General features: G+C 36.9%; 1 protein-coding gene across 3 annotated transcripts in view; it reads right to left on the reverse strand.

Annotated features, from left to right (window-relative positions):
• ABCA5 (ATP binding cassette subfamily A member 5) overlaps nt 1–16978 on the reverse strand; it is a 65927-nt gene extending 48949 nt beyond the window's left edge. Inside the window, exons 1-7 of one of the 3 annotated variants that reach the window (XM_087441488.1) lie at nt 16858–16978; nt 6878–7034; nt 6126–6160; nt 5875–5991; nt 4609–4813; nt 2454–2615; nt 1037–1125 (exon numbers count right to left, since the gene is read on the reverse strand). In XM_087441488.1, coding sequence (XP_087297614.1) covers nt 1037–1125; nt 2454–2615; nt 4609–4813; nt 5875–5976 — 558 coding nt within the window. In that variant the 5' untranslated portion in view covers nt 5977–5991; nt 6126–6160; nt 6878–7034; nt 16858–16978. Of the gene's footprint in view, nt 1–1036; nt 1126–2453; nt 2616–4608; nt 4814–5874; nt 5992–6125; nt 6161–6877; nt 7035–16857 lie in introns of those variants that run through there. The other 2 variants (XM_087441487.1, XM_087441486.1) reach the window with 2 other exon arrangements.
• Between the last annotated feature and the right edge of the window lie 4481 nt (nt 16979–21459).

Here is a 21459-nt window from a genome sequence, read left to right on the forward strand (position 1 = left end):
ACAATACTTCTATCTAACGTTCAACTCTACGTCTAAAATGAGACATGCTCTGCCTATTCATTCAGTGTGGTCTGGGTTGTAGATGGCTAAGGTCTTTGGCCAAAGCATAAATAAGTGCTAAAACACAATCAATGTGATATACCCTATATTCCACTGTTTTTACGTTAAACTTCTGTACTATTAAATTTGTGTAATATTACCTATCTACAAAACATTTAAATCATGTTGTCAGAGTTTCTAAGACAATTCTACACATATCATCTCATTTGGTTCTTACAACAACCCTGTCAAGTAAAGCATTATTATTGTAGTCGTTTTACTATATAGCAGACCAACAACAGATATAGATCTCCTGTTCATTTCTACTAAAATGTGAAACACTGGATCAGGTTTAAATTTGTCTTTAGAATGTAACTGTAACATTTATACACAATCCTAGCGGCAGTATAGTATTAACACACAGACTTGGAGCCAAAAAGCTGTAGTTTCATTTAGCTTTGCCACTAATTAACTGAGCTTTGGCAAGTCACTTAACCTCCCTGTGCTTTAATTTCATAACTAAATGGAGATAATAACAGCATCAATCTCACAGGGTTGTTAAAGATTAAATAGGTTAATATTAGTATGTAATTTAGAGACAATGTTCGGCAAATAAGTGATAAATGTTGGTTAAACAAAAAATAAAATCTACTACTATGATTAAGATAAAGATATTCACTTTCTTTAAGCCATTTTTATTCAAGGGGAAAGTCTGCAGATATAGATCTTTCATAAATATTACTTATCGTCAACACAGATATAATAATACAAATATATAGAATGTTGAATTATATACTTAGAAACCATCAAATAAAAGTGGGTTTCAAAAAATATTAAATCAGAAACTACGATTCTTATCTTCTTTTCTTAAAGGAGTTGTAATAAGTTATGAATTTTGTACATTTGACAGCAGTCAAACCAAATCTTATTATAAAGATTTATGGCATAATTATGAAAACATGGTTTGGCTTTATTTGTCTTCCTGTATCTTATTTACCTGTATAATGGCAGCATCTATGGATGCTTGTAAAACTGTGAAGCCCGAGGACCAGTACTGAGCAGCCTCACATGATTTTGAACAGCCAGCTATGGGGGAAAAAATGTGAGACATAACATTTTACACAACATGCAAGTGCCTTCTTTTAAAGATCATATATGGAGGGTTACCAAAGTAATATAATTAGTCAGTCTCTACAGAACCAAAGAAAATAAGCAATTGCCCTTCGAAAGTAAACAATATCTATCACCTTCCTGATTGTTTATTTGAAATTTTTGAAATAGTCACATGTTAGGATACTGAATGGTAAATGAATACAAACAGAAAGATAAAAATTAACTGTAAACATAGTTATTTAAAATAAGTCACTTTTCTGTTTTAAAATAAGTCATTCTACAACGACATCAGCTTTATTTATTTATTTTTTTGTGTGTGTGTGAGGAAGATCAGCCCTGAGCTAACATCCATGCTAATCCTCCTCTTTTTGCTGAGGAAGACCGGCTCTGAGCTAACATCTATTGCCAATCCTCCTCCTTTTTTTCCCCAAAGTCCCAGTAGATAGTTGTATGTCATCGTTGCATATCAATGACATCAGCTTTAAAGCACTTCCAGATGCAAGGACAAGTCCAGGTTAAGAGAACAGAAAAAAAAATAATTTCTGGTAGGGCTTTTCAAAATCAAGTCACAAATTCAGTACTTAGTACAGTGACTTCAACATTGCTCAATAAATGTTTGTGGTTGATAACATCTCTTCATAGGTTTAAACATTGAAGGCTGCTTTCCATGTTTTAAACATAAAACTAATAAAGTTTATTGATGGAAGACCTTGCCATTTTAAAGATTTGATTTATTTATTTTTTCCCCCCAAATCCCCAGTAGATAGTTGTATGTCATAGCTGCACATTCTTCTAGTTGCTGTATGTGGGACACGGCCTCAGCGTGGCCGGAGAAGCGGTGTGTCAGTGCGCGCCCGGGATCCGAAGCCGGGCCGCCAGCAGCAGAGCGCACGCACTTAACCACTAAGCCACAGGGCCAGCCCAAGACCTTGCCATTTTAAAGATATGTAATATACCACATGTGAAAACAATTACATGGAGAAAAAATAGATTTAGAAAATCACACAATTCAAGATACAATTTTGTTTTATGTTACTGTAATCGACATAATATATATGAATGTATTAAAATCAAAATGGATGTTACATAAACTATATTTTATATTATATATGTAGATGTAGATAGACAGATATTTAGGTATACTTATATATTTTTATGCTACACTTGAGTGTTCTTATTTGAACAAATAAGTATAGTTGAAAAATGCCCATGTTGGACCCCATTAAATTTTGCATGTATAAACTAAGAGCAGCAAAAGAATGCATTTAACTGATTTTCAAAGATCACTTAGGGCTATTTACCTCTTGAATCCATATAAATAGAAGATACTGGAATCATATCAGGAAAATAACGGAGTTCATAGGACATGAAGTCTTTGAAAACCACACCTACAAAGTTGCTGGACTTAGAAAGACTGGATGCTACCAATTCTTTTTCATTTGTATATTCTTCAGTAATTATGACTATAAAATACAATAATATAGTTAACTCACAAATTAAAATAGTTTAATACAATAGACCAAATTTATATTTGATGAATGTAATATTTTATAAGCACTTTTTATTTTATGCTCTAGCTTCTCAGAAAATGAAAACAGCCCTTCTAAAAAAAAATACTAAATAATAATAAAATAGTACAATTTTACAGACACTATTTCTTAGCTATCATCTGATCATAAATTATGTGTCAGTGTAATACACAGTTACTAATATGATAAAATACATACTTTACATGCAATATATGCAGTTCACTTATCTGTCTCAAAGTAAAACTATACAAATAACTCCTTGATAAATAAATGGATATTTTACTTTCAAATATTTCTTCTTATGAATAAAATTCCATAACCCTTCTCAGAAAACTAAATATGTTTATTAGTAACTATGACACAACTCTTCTTTGAATAAAAACTGTCATTTAAACTCAATATTGTTTGTTCCTTTCTTAGAAGATAAATGGAGAAAATACTGTAATCATTATTCAGCTCCTTTCACATCAGATAATGCTAATTTTTAAACATTTTCTTGAAGTTTTATTTGAAGCAATTAGTCTTCACTGCAGAAGCTTCAGATGCGGTGAAATGGAAAGAACATAGGCTTAGTACTTAACTTTATTACTTATTAACTGTGTGAGTACAAGTAAGCAACTTAATTCTCCAAACTTGAGTATCCTCATCCACAATATCTAGCTGATCACACTGGGTTAAGACCAAATGTAGTTATGAACATGAAATACTTTGTAAATTATAAAGTATTACTTAAATGTTAATTATCATGATTTTCTAGACCTTTAAGGGGCACATGGAACTCCAGGACTGATGTGAATAAAGAGTGTTAGTTCAGCATCCTACCAGTCACGTTAGCATGTATGTATGTATATTCCATTTTGGGATAGTTCTGTTGTTAAAAAGACAGAACTTAAAAAAAAACTATATATAGTTCTACTATTTTGGCATCTAAGTTAATACACATTGACTTGGATTTCTTTGGTGTATATGCCTTTCTCTTACTCAGAATTACCAGTGAATTTCGTTCTCAACATTTTTGATCAGTTTTTTGAGCTGGCATGCTAAATTCTTATGGCTATTCATGCTGCTTGTGCTTAATATGATAAACCAATACACATATTATATACCAATAAGAAATGTGTTTGATAAAAATATTACATAGTAACAAGCCAGAAAGAAACCAATGGGGTAAAAGTTATTTGGCTCCTGACTATATCAACATTTTCTATTCAGTAACCTATTATCCAATAAAGTGATTGTAACATACTAGAAGTTAATTACCACTATTCTACTTAACACAACAGGTTCACCTGTTACTTTCTACAATTCAGCATTTCATTAAATCAACCATCATTGTATGAACATTTCTGTCACTTTCTCCAGTTCTTGCCTTAGGTTATCTCACAGCCACATTAGGCTCATTAGTACTTCCTTGTTTACACTGTTTTCTAGTCTATTTCTTTGTGAGAAGTACAAACTGAGAAAAATAGACTTAGGTACTTAGCCACAGTCATAGTCTCCAAAGCTAAGTACTTCTTCAGTTTACATCATATACCTCCATAAATAGGCATGGCAATCTGAAAAGATTACTGCTTTATAATCTTTATCATATATTTCTAGCTTAATTATTATATGAGTCAGAATCAAAATGAAACATTCCTTCAAATCTGTTATCCTGTATAAATATACTTATTTTATAAATGATCTAAGAATTAAATATAAAATATTAAAACTTATAAAATATGCTATTACCAAGAATATAAATTAAGGTTTCACAAGAAACATAAGGCAGCAGAATTAAATGATTTTAATATTGTTATAAAACTATACTTTGGTGAAGGGACATATCTCAAGTATTAAGAATGTTATTTACTCAATAAAGCAAGCAGAAAAATATTGAAGAGGCTTTCTGTTACAGATAGAATACATATATATAAGCTCACAATACCATCAGGAAGGTGATCAGTAGAAACTTTTTGCATGATGTTTCTTGTAATATTAGTCACTGGAGTATATCCAAGAATTAGGTTAGAGAGGATAGATTTGTCCATAGGGTTAAGTTCTATATCAGGCACTTCTTCATATCTCTTATTTGGATGCAGCATGCTAATTAATATTAACCAAAATAAAAAAAACAGTGGAAAAAGAATTTCCTATAATAAAGGAAACAAAATGAATACAAAGTATAACAATGGCAGCAAAAATCATCAAGATTTCTATGCAAATATAACACTAAGAAAAAACATAACGAATTTGGGTCTCCTTTCTTACATACAAATAAGTAAAAAGCAATTCTATCCTAAAAGAAATATTGTGTTGAACATCTCACCTAACCCATAGGCATATTAGACAATTTTTCCTTTACATTCAGTTTTACTGAAATATTTTAAAATTCAAGTCACATGATATATTAAAATAACATAGAAACTAATATTTAAAGATCTTAGATTACTAACATAAAATACAATAAATTTACTCATCTTTACTTATAACTTTATTTCAAGTAACTTATCAAACATCACTATTACAGATCACCTATATAAAAATGTCTTTATTCAATTCTAAATTAAAATTCATGCTTTAATTATACCTAAATTTCTACGACTAAAACTAAATTCAGTTAAATTCAATAGTCAGCTTTAAGAGGGATAGACTATTGTTTCATCTTGCTGTTTAACAGTTCTGCTGGTTTCAGAACATGAACAATATATTTTCATCCTGTAAAATTATTATTAACTGGTTAGCCAGAGTTCTTACTTTCTTTTTTTACCTTTTAAAGTAATGTACGTTTGTGCAAACAAATATATGACATAATTTTAGTAATCTTGGGCAAATTCAATCCAGAGTCCAAAAGATGGGAGGTCATGGGGAATAAACTGTGAAATAATGTTCCACAAGTTATTTGCGGAATTTATTTTTCATTTTATGAAACTTGGGAAATGCATGCCTAAAAGTTCAAAACGAAGCACTGATACTAGAAATTAACTAAATTTAGGAATCATTAAAATTTTTAACATTTAGAAAACATTAGGTAAATTAGGTACTCTTCTGTGGCTAACACAAGTTTTCACTTCACAATAAATTAAAGGAACCTAAGGACCTAAGGAAATTATAATAAAAATATATCCAGCAAAATAAATAATCTGTTAAAGATAGAACATATCAACACAAAATAAACTGCAATAAGGCATAAAAAAAGAGTCATTTAACTTACCTGAACACTACTTTTTTTAGTCCTGCATTTAATTAGGTAATTCTTCAGTAGGAGTGTTCTGGTTTGTCTCCAAACTCCTACCTCCCTAATTGCTGTAGCCATGTTTCCTGGATCAGTCTATTAAAGGGGGAGACAAAAAAATTGGAACCACACAGTCAACTACATGCCATTTTTAATGGCAAAAACAGAGAGACAGATGTTTCAGTCTCAGGTTAGATGAAGTTAAGCATATACCAAGCTGTCTCTCCTACCTGTACAGAATGCACGGAACAGCAATTTGAAGACCCTGAAAAAGTAAAGAGTAGCATGTGAAACTGGGGGAACCAGAATTCAAAACACCACCCAACCAACAATGAGCTTACTACTTTTTCTCTTTCAGAATCCCCCAAACTGAATGCACTGCAAGTAGGCACCAGAGCACCAATTTTTTTTGTTTTCTATATTTTCTTACGCCCCTGTCTCCAAGGAATCCCATGATAACAGTGCCAGACTGCAGTAATGAAAGCTTAATGGAGCCAAAACCCTGAGGCAGGGGAACCTTTCTCTCCATTAAGTGGAGCTATGGTTCCAAGAAACAGGCTTGTTCTGCTTGCTGTGAGACCAGCCAATAAGTCCAGAGGCAAGTCGGTGGAATAGAAACGGTTTATTTGTTTTTGCAAGCAAAGACGGAAGATAGCAGACCAGCGTCCTCAAAGCCCACCTTCTCAGAACAAAGACTACAGGGCAGTTATATGTGGAGGAGAATGTGTAGGCACACATGTAACTATTTTTGGAATGTCATTTCTTCAGACATCTGGCCTCCAGGTGGGCCTCAAGGTCTGGTTTCAGTTCCCAGTCTTTCATTTGTCCTCCCTTGTGACTGATGTTCCCGCTTTCCCAGAGACTGGACATGCGTCAGAGACAGAGTCAAGGCCCTGTACCCGGATTTAGCTTAAAGATAACGAGAACAAAGGTTGATGTCTCTGTGTAACATAAAGATTATCGTTTAACTTGTTCCGCTTACTTGAGTGGCTCCAGGAGGTGGAGCCAAATGCCCCTGCTTTCTTCTTCACCTCCTGCCACCCGATGCACTGGACACAGTCGCAGAAGCGTATGACCCAACGGGGCAAACAAACCCTAGCGTTCTGGTTGGAGGATGGAAAAGAGGAGCCACAAGGAATCTGAAAGTAGCAAGGAGAGCAAAGAAAAAGAGGAGCTCAGGAAAACAACACAATAAAGTTGCTTATTAACTCCTAGACCAACCACCAAGCTGGGTATACATGGATCTAATCCTATTCTGTGTACCAAAGACTTCAGGAACTGAACTAACAGGAAACACTGCCCAGATCCAGACTAGTCACTGGGTGGCACACCAGGACAGATTCAAATTGCACTGCAAAAGCTTTTGAAAACTAAACTGAAATTAGAACCACAGCTCAAAGAATGTTGAGTGGAAACTTGCAACCTAAACCTAACCAGGTTGACAACATGCTAAAAGAAAATATCAACACTCTCCATAGGATTAAAACAAAACTCAAAGTCTCATTCAACTCACAATTACTCAGCAAATGAAGCATGTAGAAAATATCAACTCTATTAAGAAATGAAAATCAACAGATGCCAATGTCAAGTTGAAACAGATTTGGGAATCATGTGACAAAAACTTTAAAGCCGCTAATAAAAATGTGCTCCAAGAAGCAATGGCAAGCACTCTTGAAAACAATGAAAAATAGAAAATCTCAGCAAAGAAATAAGACATAAAGCAGCATCAAATAGAAATTTTAGAACAGAAAAACACAAAATAACAAATAAATAAAACCCATGGAATGGGCTCAAAAGCAGAATGGAGACAGTAGAAAAAGAGTTTGTGAACTTGATAGATCAACAGAGGCTATCCAATCTGAACAACAAAGAGAAAAAAATTTTTTTTTTAAATTAACAATGACTCCACAGAACTGTGGGACAATAACAAAAGGTCTACCAGGTCTTAGAAGCAGAGATGAAAGAGTGTTAATGCTGAAAATATATTTAAAAATTAATGGCTGAATACTTCCCAAATTTGACAAGAGATAAAAACCTACAAGTTTCAAGAAGCTTGGTGACCCCAAACAGGATAGATCAAAGGATATCCATACCCATACACATCATAATCAAACTGCAAAAAATTAAAGACAATGAAAAATCTTGAAAGCAGTCAGAGAATAACCATACATCACCTACAGGGAAATAATGATTTGAATGAGAGCAGATTTTGCTAAAAAAAATTCTGTGGTAAAACTGGAATACTCATCCACTGCTGGAGGGACTGACCGCAAAATGCTTCGGCCGCTGAGGAAAAGTTTGGCAGTTCCCCAAAAAGTTAAACATAAAATTACCACACGAGCCCACTATTCCACATCTAGATGTATACCCCAAAGAACTGAAAACAGGGACTCAAATAAGTGCATGTTCACACAGGTTCACAGCAGCACTATTCATAATTGCCAAAAGGTAGAAACAGCCCAAATGTCCATCAACAGATGAATGGATCAACAAACTGTCGTATACAGACACACTGAAATACTATTCAGCCATAAAAAAGAACGAAGTACTAATCTATGCCACAACATGGATGGACCTCCACAACGTTATGCTAAGTGAAAGAAGCCAAACACAAAAGGTCAAATATTACATGATTCCATTTATATGAAATATCCAGAATATATAAATCTATAGAAATGGAATGCAGATTGATGGTTACCAGAGGCTGGGGAGAGAGGAGAATGGGGAGAAACTGCTTAATGAGTAAAGGGTTTTACTTCAAAGTGCTGGAAACAAATTTCACCTCAATAATTTTTTTTTAACTGTATAACTTAAATCACTGTACCTATCACCTTCCAGGGTATCCATCTTCCAGGGGAATTTTACCCTTTGGAAGTCCCTGAAGCCCCTTCTGCCAGTAGACCTCTGTTGGAGCTATCGCAGTTCTTTGAAGAGGTCCTATTAGGGCTGAATTCAAAAGAGAAGTGGCCAGAGTCTCAACTGCAGTCTCCATGGTCCCTATTCCAATTTGCTTACCCCAGTAACCTCAGATCTTTGCACACCAAAAGGTATTGGGAGGGCAGCTTGGAGGAGACACCAAAAAAGTCCTGTTAAGCCTTCTTCCAGAGCAATATTTGTTGCCTTGTTTTATATAAACCTATCTGATGGGGGCCACTGGTGTGACTCCCCTCCAAAACAAGAACAATCTAGTGCAAGCTGGCTCACTGTCTCCACCTAGATGAAAAAGCAGGCAACCTTTTAGGGGTAGCTTGTCTTACTCAAAAAAGTAAATATATATAACTAAAGTTTGGATTAAATAAGCATCTTCTTTATATGCCCAGAAGAAAGACAAAAGAAATATATTTTTTTTTATTTAACAATGGCATTATGGACAACTTTTACTTTCTTTGTGCCTTTTTTCTATTTTCTCAATTTTCCCATTAATATGTTACTTCTATAGTAAAAAAAAGTACACAATTAGACATACTGTAAAAATATTAAATGAGTAAATTAAAAACAGCAAAACCAAAGCAGTCAAGAATGGAGGATACATCAAAAATAAACTTTTCCAACAGCCTCATTAATGTTATATCAGATTCTGTAAAGAACTGATAATCATCTCTATGCCAATAAGAAAGAAAAACCACACTTATTCAAGGACGATTTACTACAAAACAAACATAGAAACACTAACCAATACAGCAAGAACATTCTCAAGTTATCTGCCAAAACACATTGATTTAGTGGGCACTACTGAATTATTCATTCAAACTGAACGCTGCATGCTTCATTCTTCATCTGTAGAAAACAGGCCCCTCATAAAATAGCCGATGGACTCACAATATTTTTCCTTCTTGGAGAACTGCTCCCTGAACTCGGGGCTGAGTCTTTCATAGCCTTGTCTGAAGTCCATGAACCTTCGCAGCCACGCCACCCCTAGTCAGGGCTTTTTAAAGCAGAACTTACTCCTACTCCCCCCATCCATCCACTGTCCCAAGAGACACACAAAACATCTCCATCACCACCACTATCACCTCCACCACTACCCCACAACTGTATCAATTACATTTTCTCCTGGCAGCATGGAATTTTTAACTAAGACACTGGGAGACATGGAAACAGTTACATTAATGGAAATATTTAAGAAAGAAAGTTCCTACGTTCTTGGTACTAAGCTTTCCCCTAACGTGTGATACCTACTGTGCCCAAACCTTGATTTTTCTTCCCTGGAGTATGTGAAATGCCCTATTATCTACCCAATATATTTTATTTTCACTTAAGCTAGCCAGAATCAGATTCTATTTCTTACAACCGAAAGCACTTAACCAATATAACAGTATAATAACCAATATAACAGTATAATGGGTACTTAACTGCATGGTTAGGATACTCATAAGGATAACAGTGATTTTCAAAGTGAAGCATGGGAAGAACACGGGGGATGTTAAAAACCTGCCTGCGTCCCCTTCCTAGTACGCGCAGAATTCCACTGATACTAATGGGAGTGTGTAAGGGCAGATAAGTTGAGAATCACTGATGAAACGTTTTTAAAGTAGCTTTAAAATAATATTAACGGAGAAATATTCCTGCAGAAGATAACATACAACGATTAATTAAGGAAGTCATTTCAGTGTCCATTCAATCTTCAGTTAGTTTTATGTCCTTTCTTCCAAAGCACAAAGTCCCTTCATAAGCAAAAGGTGCTCTCATACTATTTTCCTTTTGCACATGAGCTCTATTCTTTAGGTAGATTTTTTTTTTTTTCTCATCATTTTTTCTTAGTCAAAACATCCTGTACTCCTCTGTGCCCAGGTCTCTCAGGAAGAACATTCTACTTATTGGTGGATAACCTCATCAATCTGATGTTGAGGTGATCCATCCTCATCTGTCATCCTTCTCCTCCAAAAAAGACTCAAAATCAACACAAACTGAGCTAACAGTTTACTTAATATTTATAAAAAGAAGATACCACATCTACACTTTATTTTGTTACTTTAAAAAGATTTTTATTTTTAATTAAATACCTTTGTAAGAAGAGCTTAGCCTATCAAGTAAAATTTCAACCTTAGCTCTTCATCTACTTCAATCTGGAATCTGGTGTGTATATTTAAATTGAAAGGCAGTGCAAACCCTTAGGTGGGTGCTGGCACCATTCTCTCCTCCATGCACACAATAAAAAAAAGGCTACAGTAAACCCAATCAGCATCTTCAAACATGCTGAAAGAAACTGGAATCAGCAAACATTTATGGAAAAACGTATCATAAGAAGAAGCATCAAAATCCACAAACACAAGAATTAATAATGCCTGAAGTAATACAGCAGAGTGATTAAGAGTATGAACTCTGGAACCAAACCAACTAAACAAGAAACCTGCCTCTGCCACTTACTAGCTTTGAGACCTTGGGCAAGTAACTTAACTTCTCCGTGCCTAAGTTTTTTCTCCTCTGTAAATGGAGTAATAATTGTACCCACTTCTTTGGGATGTTAGAATGACTAAAAGAATACATATAAAGCTGAAAATGGTGCCTCTTACATGGCAAATAATTATACACATTGATCACTACTGTATATAAAAGCAGTATAATTGATATCCTCAAAAGGATAACAAAGAATATCATGCTCATGAAACAAGACAATTAAGAAAAAGCTACTAGAGAATTTGGAAATGAAACAGACTCATAGAAATAAAATTCTCAATAGAGGTGGTGAATGGCATCTAAAGGCAAATTAGCGAGTAAGAATGAAGACCGAGTCAAGGAAATCCCCCAGAATGGATGGCAAAGGACAAAGAGAAGAAAATGATGAAAGGAAAGAATAAAACCTGTTATGAAATTATATAGATGAATGAGTATTATGACTGACCTAAAAAAAATTGATGTTTCTTATATTCATAAGCTCTAGTCTAATCGTGTGAAAATGTTAAACTTCAATAACCTTGAACTTCTATCTATTCAAGTTATTTAAAAAAATCTTAAGGAAGAAAACTCAATGGACTGCTTGTTTTTTTCTTCATGATATGAAACCCTTGGTTTGGCTGTTGGAAAAAAAAGAAAGAAACAAACATTCTTAACAATGATTCTTCATAAACTTTGAGTTTAATGTTCATCTAAGCAGTAACTTCAAGGCTGTAGTTAAGTTTTTGTAAACTGACAACAATGAACCTATTTGCCCTTCTCACCACCCACAACCCACAGGGTCTAAAGCAGGTCGGTTTGAAAGGGTTTTGGGGAATAAATCACGGCAAGGTCTGCTCTGTATGATAATGTGAAGTACTAACTCTACTGTAAAAGATTCCTTGCAAATTATAGGTGCTTAGGAAAATATTTTGCTTCCTCTTCAAGTGCTGAGACCACATTGTCTCTGAGAATCTAGTCTGTCCTTTGGAGAAGACAAGACAGAAGGAAAAGGAATAAAAAAGGGGTGCCTACAACGCAGCCCAGTAGGGTAATCACAGAAGTACCCCCCCCTTCTCGCTCCCATTCCCCACTGTTCTGCAGGGTTTGGAATGGGGAAATTGAGACAGAGGAAGGATGTCTGAAGGAAATGCTTTCTATACTGAACAACTCAGCCAAAGACAGAGATGGTATGAGAGCTGAGACCAACTCCAATACGGGTAGGGGAATGAGGTTTCCTGAAAGAAAGGTGGAGATCCACCCAGCAGAGGTGACATGCAAGTGGTGCTTCTGACTGAAGTGTATAGCTGAAAACAGGGCTGCAAGGTTAGAAATGAAGTACAGCCAGCAGGGGGACATCTGTAAAGCGTTTAACTTCTCAGTTGCCTTTTCTTAAAACATAAGAAAACCCATACTTACCACAGTTCTAAATTTCCTCTTTCTATACTAAAATCCCTTTAATCATCCCAAACTTTATAGCCTTATGAAGTGGCACTCAAAAGAATCAAAGGAAAAGGCAGTAAAGGATACTTGGCCTGCCCCACATTTAACGTCGGCTGTGAGTGAGAACAGAATCAGACAAACAATATCCAGGAGTTCACTCACTAGTGGTAGAGTGCAAACAAGCCCACGGCAGAGCTGGAAAGGGTGCAGAGGACCACACAACATTAACATGCAGCTTTTTGAGCAGACAACACCTTCTCTTTTGCAAAATATAAAGACCTTCTCTTATGCAAAATCACCTTCTTGCAAAATTCTCTTCTGCAGGATGATTCTTGAAAGCACATGTTAACAAATGAAATACAATAAAACTTTGAATGGCATATTCTTAACAAATTATACATTTCGGAAAACTTATAATACTTGATACAGTTCCAAATCAAAGTCTTAACCAATGCCATACCTTTAAACCTCTTTAATAAAGCCAAATCTTAACTGCTAAAGAACAATGATAAAGACACAGAAATAAGGGTAAAAAATTATTTTAAAAAAATGTTGAAGTTACTTTCCATTGCTCCACAGCATACCTGGGGAATGCATTAGTTTGTTGTAGAGCTGTAAATAATAATTAGATAAGTTTCAAAGAACCAATATCACCAAAGGGTTAATCAAATATTTAACTTTCCTAGATAAATAATTTCCTAGATAAAAATTATTCATACTAAACCTAATAAATTGCAAGAAAACGTAAAGCTCATCTTCCTTTTCTAATGTATAACTATAATGTATAATTGACAAAATAAAGACTAAAAGTTACATAATCCAAACTTCAATATCAAAAATCCATTAATTAATTTATTAAAGAAATATTGATTACTATATTACACATACAATGAAACATATTTCACTTTTCTCAGAGCAACAAAAAATAAATTGAGTCATCCTGATGTTTACAGCCATCCTCGTAAGAGGTGCGGTCAGTAACCTTCTCAGCAATCTTGAAAAGATTCTCAAGAAGGCTCTGAGCTGAAAATGTTCCCAATCTCCAACAGATAACTATCAGGTTACTTCTGGTCCACCCAAGTAGAACTGATTACCACTCTTTTGTTCCACATCTATATCTAATAAATAAGCTATAATTGCAGTTACCATACTGTGTCATCGTTTGTTTACATGTCTTAATCTTGAACTTGACCATGAGATTCCTGACAAAAAAGACGACCTTATTTATCTTTGCTTCTCTACCGTCAATGATAATACTATAACCAATATCCTGGTACTGGAAATTCCTTTATCAAGGCATGCTGAGAGTCCTTATGGATCACAGGTCTACAAACTATGATGGAGGAGGTAGGGGCTAAATCTAGCCCACAGCCTGTTCTGTACAGCCCATAAGTCAAGAGTGTTTTCACATTTTTAAATGGTTGGGGAAAAATCGAAGAATAATAAAATTTTGTGGTATGTAAAAATTATACAAAATTCAAATTTTGTCTATAAATAAAGTGTTAACAGAACACAGCCATGCTCATTCCTTTCCATATTTGTCTATGACTGCTTTTGTGCTACAACGGCTGAGTTAAGTAACTGAGACAGAGACTATATAAAACCTAAAATATTTACTATCTGGATCTTTACAGAAAAAGTTTGCTGACCCCATCATGGATTAAGAGAGAAAGAAGAAAAGTGGCACATTCATTTAACATTTTCTAAGGGATTTATGCACCAAATGTAATGAAAAAAAAGTGAGACACTGTCACTGACTTTGCAGATAGATAAAATTTAATATAATGTGACAAGAGCAACCGAGGGAAAGACTTTGGCAAACAGTAGAATGGAAATTCCAGGCAGATAAAAAAGAAGGGAAAAGCTGTACTCCCAAAAGAGCTTGACCTGTATAAAGAACAGGGATACCTGCAAAATGGCAAAGCCACAGGCAGTGAATTGGGCCAAAGGGTGCAGGTGTACAGTCTAGATGACATTAAAGATAGGCACTGGAAATGGGAGGTGAAATACCTTGTACGCAAAATTAGATTAGACGCCTTTATTTTATGCACCCATATATAGCACCCTATATTTCCTATACCTCGCTTTTCATCCCTAAGAGTGATTGTTTAATTGCCTGGCAATCATATATTTCACTACTCCATTCACTGTCCCAATCCCCAAACCTCCAAAGCTTCCACCCACAGCAGCACCACCCTCAGATTATAATCTTGATTCCTACTTCACTGAGAAAACTGAAGCAATTGAACAAACTTCCAAAATGTCCCTGTCTCCCTTCTATCCACTTACCTATAACTGTGCCTAACGTAATATATATTTCAACAATGTGCCATTTGGCCTAAACTGAAGACTCTGTTTTCATTATAACTCTGAGCCATAAAAGCTAAAATAGAATCTGGTAGTAAGTATACTTTTAACTTAAGATTTATTTTTTGGAAGAAGAGATTAAGAATGTATTTGGCAAATGACTTGAATGAAATTCCTGCCCAGCTACATCACTGGCTTCTCAACTAATAAAATAAAAACACTATAAAATCAAGTCTTTTAACTTAACAGGGGATAAATTATAAATGCTCTCTTCTTCTCTACTGTTTTAAAATTTATCGAGGGTAGTGTAATAATAAAACAAAATACTAATTGTCAATATGATTTAACCTAAATTTTATGACAGTATTTCTTACTGAATGGGAAAATAACAATGCAATGGGACCCACATGACAAGTTATCCAATACTTTTTCTTATACATAATAGGTTCCTAAAAGCTTGTGCTTAAAACTCTTTTTAATCCAATTAATTTACACACTAGTAAAGATTATGATTTAGCAGAATATTACAACATTCTTTTATATGATCATCCATTTTAACTCAAATGCAGAGATTATAAATTGTATTCATTTGGGTACTCTTGGCACATAGTTTAGTCTCTGAAATATAAAACGCATTCAAATAAACATGTAATGTATTAATAAATTTGCTTTTACCCTGAATGTAAGATTTCCTATACTTAAACCCTGTTTGAAGGCAAATACACTTAAATAGCACATATTCAAGGATTAATGCCTTGCTAGCTTGATTTTAACCCAAATACCCCAACAGCCTTAACTGTCTTAATAATGTTCTCTCGTATGCAGTCTTCCCTAAAAACATGTAATATCGCTCCCTGGGCAGACACAAAATATAGTGGATAAAGCACCAGAATTTGGTCTGGCATCCCTGGGTTGGAATCTTAGCTCTACCTTTTTGCTAGTTGAGACCTTAATAAGTGACTTAACCTCTTCGCGACCCATTTTCCCCATTTCCCCAACTAGAATAACACCTCCAATCTCGGAGGGTGGCTGTCGGGATTAAATGAGATAATACTGCGCCTGGCTCACGGTTGGGAATCCAACATATACTCCTCTTCTCCCCTTCTGTTCCTTCAGAGCGTCCTCGAGACAAGTAAACGTGATTCTCCCAAACTTATTTATTTAGAAACGTCTATTTAAGCCTCAGGAGCACAGGAGAAACCCTCCTTCCGCGATTACCACCTGAAACCGAGATCGACGCCCCAGACTACCTAGCTTTCACAGAAGCTGAAATATTTTCGCGCCTGGAGCTCTTCGCTGTGTTTTAGGAATCAGGGTGTCTCCCCCCAAATCGTGTCATGAGATCTGCGCATTTTCGGCTCAGCCAAACTCCTGAGAACACGCACGGTAATGATGATCAGCACGAAACCCCGGAGGAACAGCCAGTGCTAATTACCCAGTTGCTCCGAGGGGAATTCACGTCCACATTTCTTCCCTCTCCCTAACGATGCCCTGGGGATGGAAACGACCCGGTCCAACCAAATGCAGCCCGGCGCTCGTCCCCCGGCCGGCCCCGGTCCCGGGCGGGCCGCCGCAGCCCGACACCCCGGGGGGGCGGACAGCAGCCCCGACGGAGCTCACGGCCCGGGGCGGCGTTTCTCGTTCCCCTTCGCTCGCCGGCTCGGCCGCCTGCCGAAGCCCCCCACACCGCAGACCCCGAACCCCCAACCCTCATCGCCACCGCTCTCGCGCCAGCGCCTCGGCGGCCTCCTCCGGCCGCCCCTGCTCGACGCCTCCACTGCTCAGAGCGGCTTGCGCCCCGCGAGCCTCAAGCGCCGCCGCCCTCGGCGCCCTCCTCACCTCAGGGCCGAGCCCGAGCCGCAGCGCCGTGAGGCCGGGACGCGCTCGGCCGAGGGAGACCGCCTGAGTGACGGAGCTGAAAAGTGTGTGAGAGCGCGGCCCCGCGCGCGCGCCCCGGCGCCCCAGCGCCCCAGCGCCGCAGGCCCGGCAGCGCGCCCGCGAGAGCAGGGCTCGGCGCCGGAAGCCGGGCTCCGCCTCCAGCGGAGAGCACCTGAGGGCGGGGCTCCTAGAGGACGGGGTCAGCGGACGCGCGCGCTCCCGCCGCTCGGCCCCGCGCGTCCCGGCGCGGGCGGGGCGGGCAGCGCGCCCGTGAGGGAGCTCACCTGGGGGCGGGGCTCCGAGGGGGCGGGGCGAGCGGGGGCGCGCCGAGAGCCGGGTGCCGCGCCCCAGGCACGCTGCAGAGCCTTGGGAGCCCCGCCTGGTAGGTCACCCCCGGGCCCTCGGCGCCTCGAATCGGCGTCCTCCGTGGAGACCTCGCCACGCTCACGCTGGAGGCACAGGCAAAAACAACCCGTATGAAGTCAGGCGCTCGGGTTTGAGTCCGAACCCTGTCGCCGCCTAGCGTGTGACGTTGGCCTGCTGCCATCTCCTCTGCTTCCCGCGTCACGTCTAGTTTTAAGAATCTTTTCTGTTTCCCGGCTTCTGAAACAGTCGTCTTCCAGGACTGCATTTCAGTTCGCTCTGCAGCCCGTTCTTCACGCCGCAGCGCCTGGGATGCAGTGTCCCCATTATCATAACTGCTTCCTCCATCCCCCATCAGACACTGACCCAGGACATCTGGACATTGAGGATGCTTTTAGTTTCTGAAGCGTCCTCGTGGGAGTCCGGGCTGTGGCGGATCTTGAATTTTCCACACGGCCGGAGACATATGGCGTCTGTGGATATTCTATATCGCACTTATTTTTGCTATAAATATAAACTGCTGTTTTGAGTTTTGTTGCCCAAAGTGACCTAAATGGTGGTCAAAAGTTACTGTAAGGGAAAGACAAGCTCACAACACTAGCATTACAGATTTTCCTCTCCAGATTTCTCTGTGGTCACACTTCCTCGCAGTTTTTTATTTTTGGGAATTTATTCAAAGACTTTTTAAAAATTCCATTGATCTTGTGTACCTGCTGTATTTTTTTTAATTATGTTGTTTTTCTTCTCAAATTTAAACCGAATCTCCCCAACATTCTGCTAAGTTCTACTAAAATAAAATAAAAAAAAATCAAGCAATCAAGTTTTATTTATCCTACTGAATATGGATCAAGTAGGAATTCAAAGAGATTTAGCAGAATCCATGGTGATTAAAAATCTGGCAGTGGAAGTCTGGGAAAGGAAGCTAGAATGTCCTAGAAACTACTCTGGAAAGCTGAAGAAGGCAGGTAATGAAAACTATTCGTGATATATTTTCTCTCTTACGAAATGTCTAAAGCATTTTAGTTACAAATTCAGAAGAATGCATTCTTAGTGGCCTAGGATTTGTGGGCAAGTAGATAAATGGAGGTCAAAGATAAATAAACTTGGTAGAAATGTGTTACTGAACCATACATTCACCCCCAACTCTCCAATTCTACTTCACACTAGTAGCCTCAACCTGCTTTAACTTCAGAAGTCTACTCATGATTTCTACCACTATTCTAGGCATTTGTTTCCTGGATTTCTTATCCTTGCAATGTTGTCTGTCATTCAATCTGTCTGCTTTAAGATAACATGACCAAAACCCAATTCTTCTCTAAAACTCTCACCATCCCAGACGAAATCATCTCACTTTCCTCTCAACTGCACACGTGGTACCATCCTGTTCACATCATTTTACTTATGTACTCTCTCTTCAATTAAATTGTTAAGTAGTCTGGGATTAAGAACCCTTTCTTAAATTGGTCATTTAAATTTCCATGTCTTATGCATCATAGTGTGCAGTAAATGTTGTTGATAATACTACTGATGAGAAAACACATGTACAAGAGTATGCAAATATCGTTGTCATTGTTATCCCTACAAAATGTCACCACTCAATAAAATCTACCTAATAGAAGAAAGGGAAGATGTTAAATTCTTATGGGATGGATGACAAAATTTCGATGATGATATGGTTGTGAGAATAACATAACAGAGAGAATACTAAATAAGACCTTTAAATAAGTAGACTGCTACAAAGTAATATATTGGCCATGATGTATTTTCCTGTCTCTTTGAGCTGGCTGTTTATCAGACTGCATGTACTTTGTAAACAATTTAGCCACATAATCTCATCTAAATTTCCATAGTTACCAGGTCTCAGTACTAAATAAGCAGCTCTAGGAAAGATGTTCCTTTCCGAGCTTCTGTATCTAGGAAATAGCAAACAAGCCATACTGCTTGGTTGTCATGGTGGCAAGCCAAATCCCCATATCTCATTAATAGATTTTTAGACAAATAAATCACATGGGAATACATAGATCATAGAAGTCGTAGATTGAGATTTAACAAGTTACCTAGCTAAACAAAATAAACGGAGAACTCGAGTTTTGACAGTATTTAATATGGAGAAACAGAGTTAGGCTTGCTACCCTAAACCCCAACTTACGTCCTAATCTGCTTGTGAACAATGGATTCTATTTGTGTAGCCTTTTGACTTGCTAAAGACCAAAGCTTTATTTAATGGATTTCTTAGACTATTCTAGCCAAAATTAAGAGCAAAATTGCTAAATTGTTAGAGCAGGTTTTTTTCCTGTTGTCAAATCAGTACATTGTTTTGCGAGATTATCAATATGTTGAAAATTACATATACCATTTTATAAATCTATTACTGTTAAACACTCTTTATTACTATTTGTTTTTAAACATTTACCATTTCTACAAGCTAAAAAAGTGCCAAGAGAAGTGATGTGGTTTCTAAATTCAGGATTTAAATTAGATATAATTTCCAAAAATTTCAAATTAGTACCTTTTTCTAGAATAAGGCAAGACAAATAAAGGAATGGAGGCTTGACTGACAGACAAAGTAGGAAAGAGAATCTTGCATCTTTAACAATAGAATTGTAAACTACCATCTCAAATGTGTCTGAGATTGTTATTAAATAGCTTAGGGAAATGATTAATTCATAATTGGTGGAAGGTTGGAGAAGGGAATGACTTCTGAAGGTAGTGGCTTTTATTACTACTGCTACTACTGCTATTATTATTACTATTATTTTTATTACCTAAAAAGAATTCCAAGTACTATATTCTTTCTTTATGTTTCTCCAAACATAAAAAATATTCAAGGAGATTAATATTTGAATTTGATATTTAAAAACTCAACCAACCAAGAAGTGTATACCGAGTGCCTAATATTCTCGCTTAACAAAACCTCAACATTTTGGTGAACAGCAGCAGGTGAACAAAGAAAGGTAAAGAAATCAACAAAAAAAAAAATTAAAGAGCATTAAATGCAAGATCTTATTTGTTCCACTGTTAAACTATGTGGTGCAAACTGTAAAGTACTATAGAGAAATCATTGAGGGCTGGAGTTACCTGGTACCTTTAAGAGGAAAAGATGGAGAGATTGCTTTAACCAGAGTGGAGACTATATTAGAGGCACAGAGAAATAAGCCTGCACAGGTTTTTGTAAACACAAAATTATCAATTTACCTAAGAGAATAATAAAAAGGCTGAAAAAAGACTTGACTCAATCTGTGTGTTCTTTCCCTCTGCAGTAAGGAAAATGGACATTAAGGTGAAATAACATAGAAAGAGAACTGAAAGTCGAGATAGGTGGGGAGATGGTAAGCAAGCACGTATCTGTTTCAAATAAGCTCATGTTTCCAGGCACAAATTACATCCCACAGCTGTTTACAGGTAACCTAAGACCTATTCCATTGCTGGTAAGTTCAGAGAAACTGTAAAAAATGAAAAAGATGATAGGGCACCTGCTTTCTAAAAATGGTAAAAGGTAGACCCTAAAAACTTTAGAAAAGTAAAATTCCGGAGTACATAATTAAATATATCTTTTGAACATTTAGGAAAGAGTATGTGGTCAATAGGAACCAGTCGAGCTAAATTAAAGATAAGTCATACTATACTTCTTTTTTGATTTGATCTTTGAGTTAAAATGGCAATTGTATAGTTATGGTATGAATTAATTTCAGCAAAGCATGTAATCCAGTCTTTCATATTTGTGGATGAGACTCTAAAATAAAGCCTTGATATAATTATACTTAGATAAACTCAAAGTTAGTTGGACAATTGTAGCCAAATTTTTGTTTATGATTTTTCATCAATTACATAGGCAAAGACATAGACATCATTCTAGTCAAATCAGAAGATGAAACAAAACCTATACAGCATAGAAAATATGACTGAAAACAGAACCAGAAGACAAAATTATATTAACGATTTGAACTCTGAGCTAAAAATCTAGAGATAAAATTTAACAGAAATATATGAAAATCCCTACATTTGTTCAAATTGAAAAATAAAACTGCAGAACTACCAAATAAGATAGATTCTGGGTTAGCCATGTAAAAAAGATCAAGACATTTTAGTGTCTGCCAAGATCAATGTGAGTTAATATGTCAGATAGCTTGCAGTGACACCTCTAACACTTCCATTTGAAAACGCTGTGCCCACAAGCACCTGCTCCTTCCTTTTATTTGG

This window comes from Ceratotherium simum, chromosome 16, assembly GCF_057802395.1.
Source record: "Ceratotherium simum simum isolate JZ-2026a chromosome 16, ASM5780239v1, whole genome shotgun sequence".
Lineage (NCBI taxonomy): Eukaryota > Metazoa > Chordata > Mammalia > Perissodactyla > Rhinocerotidae > Ceratotherium > Ceratotherium simum.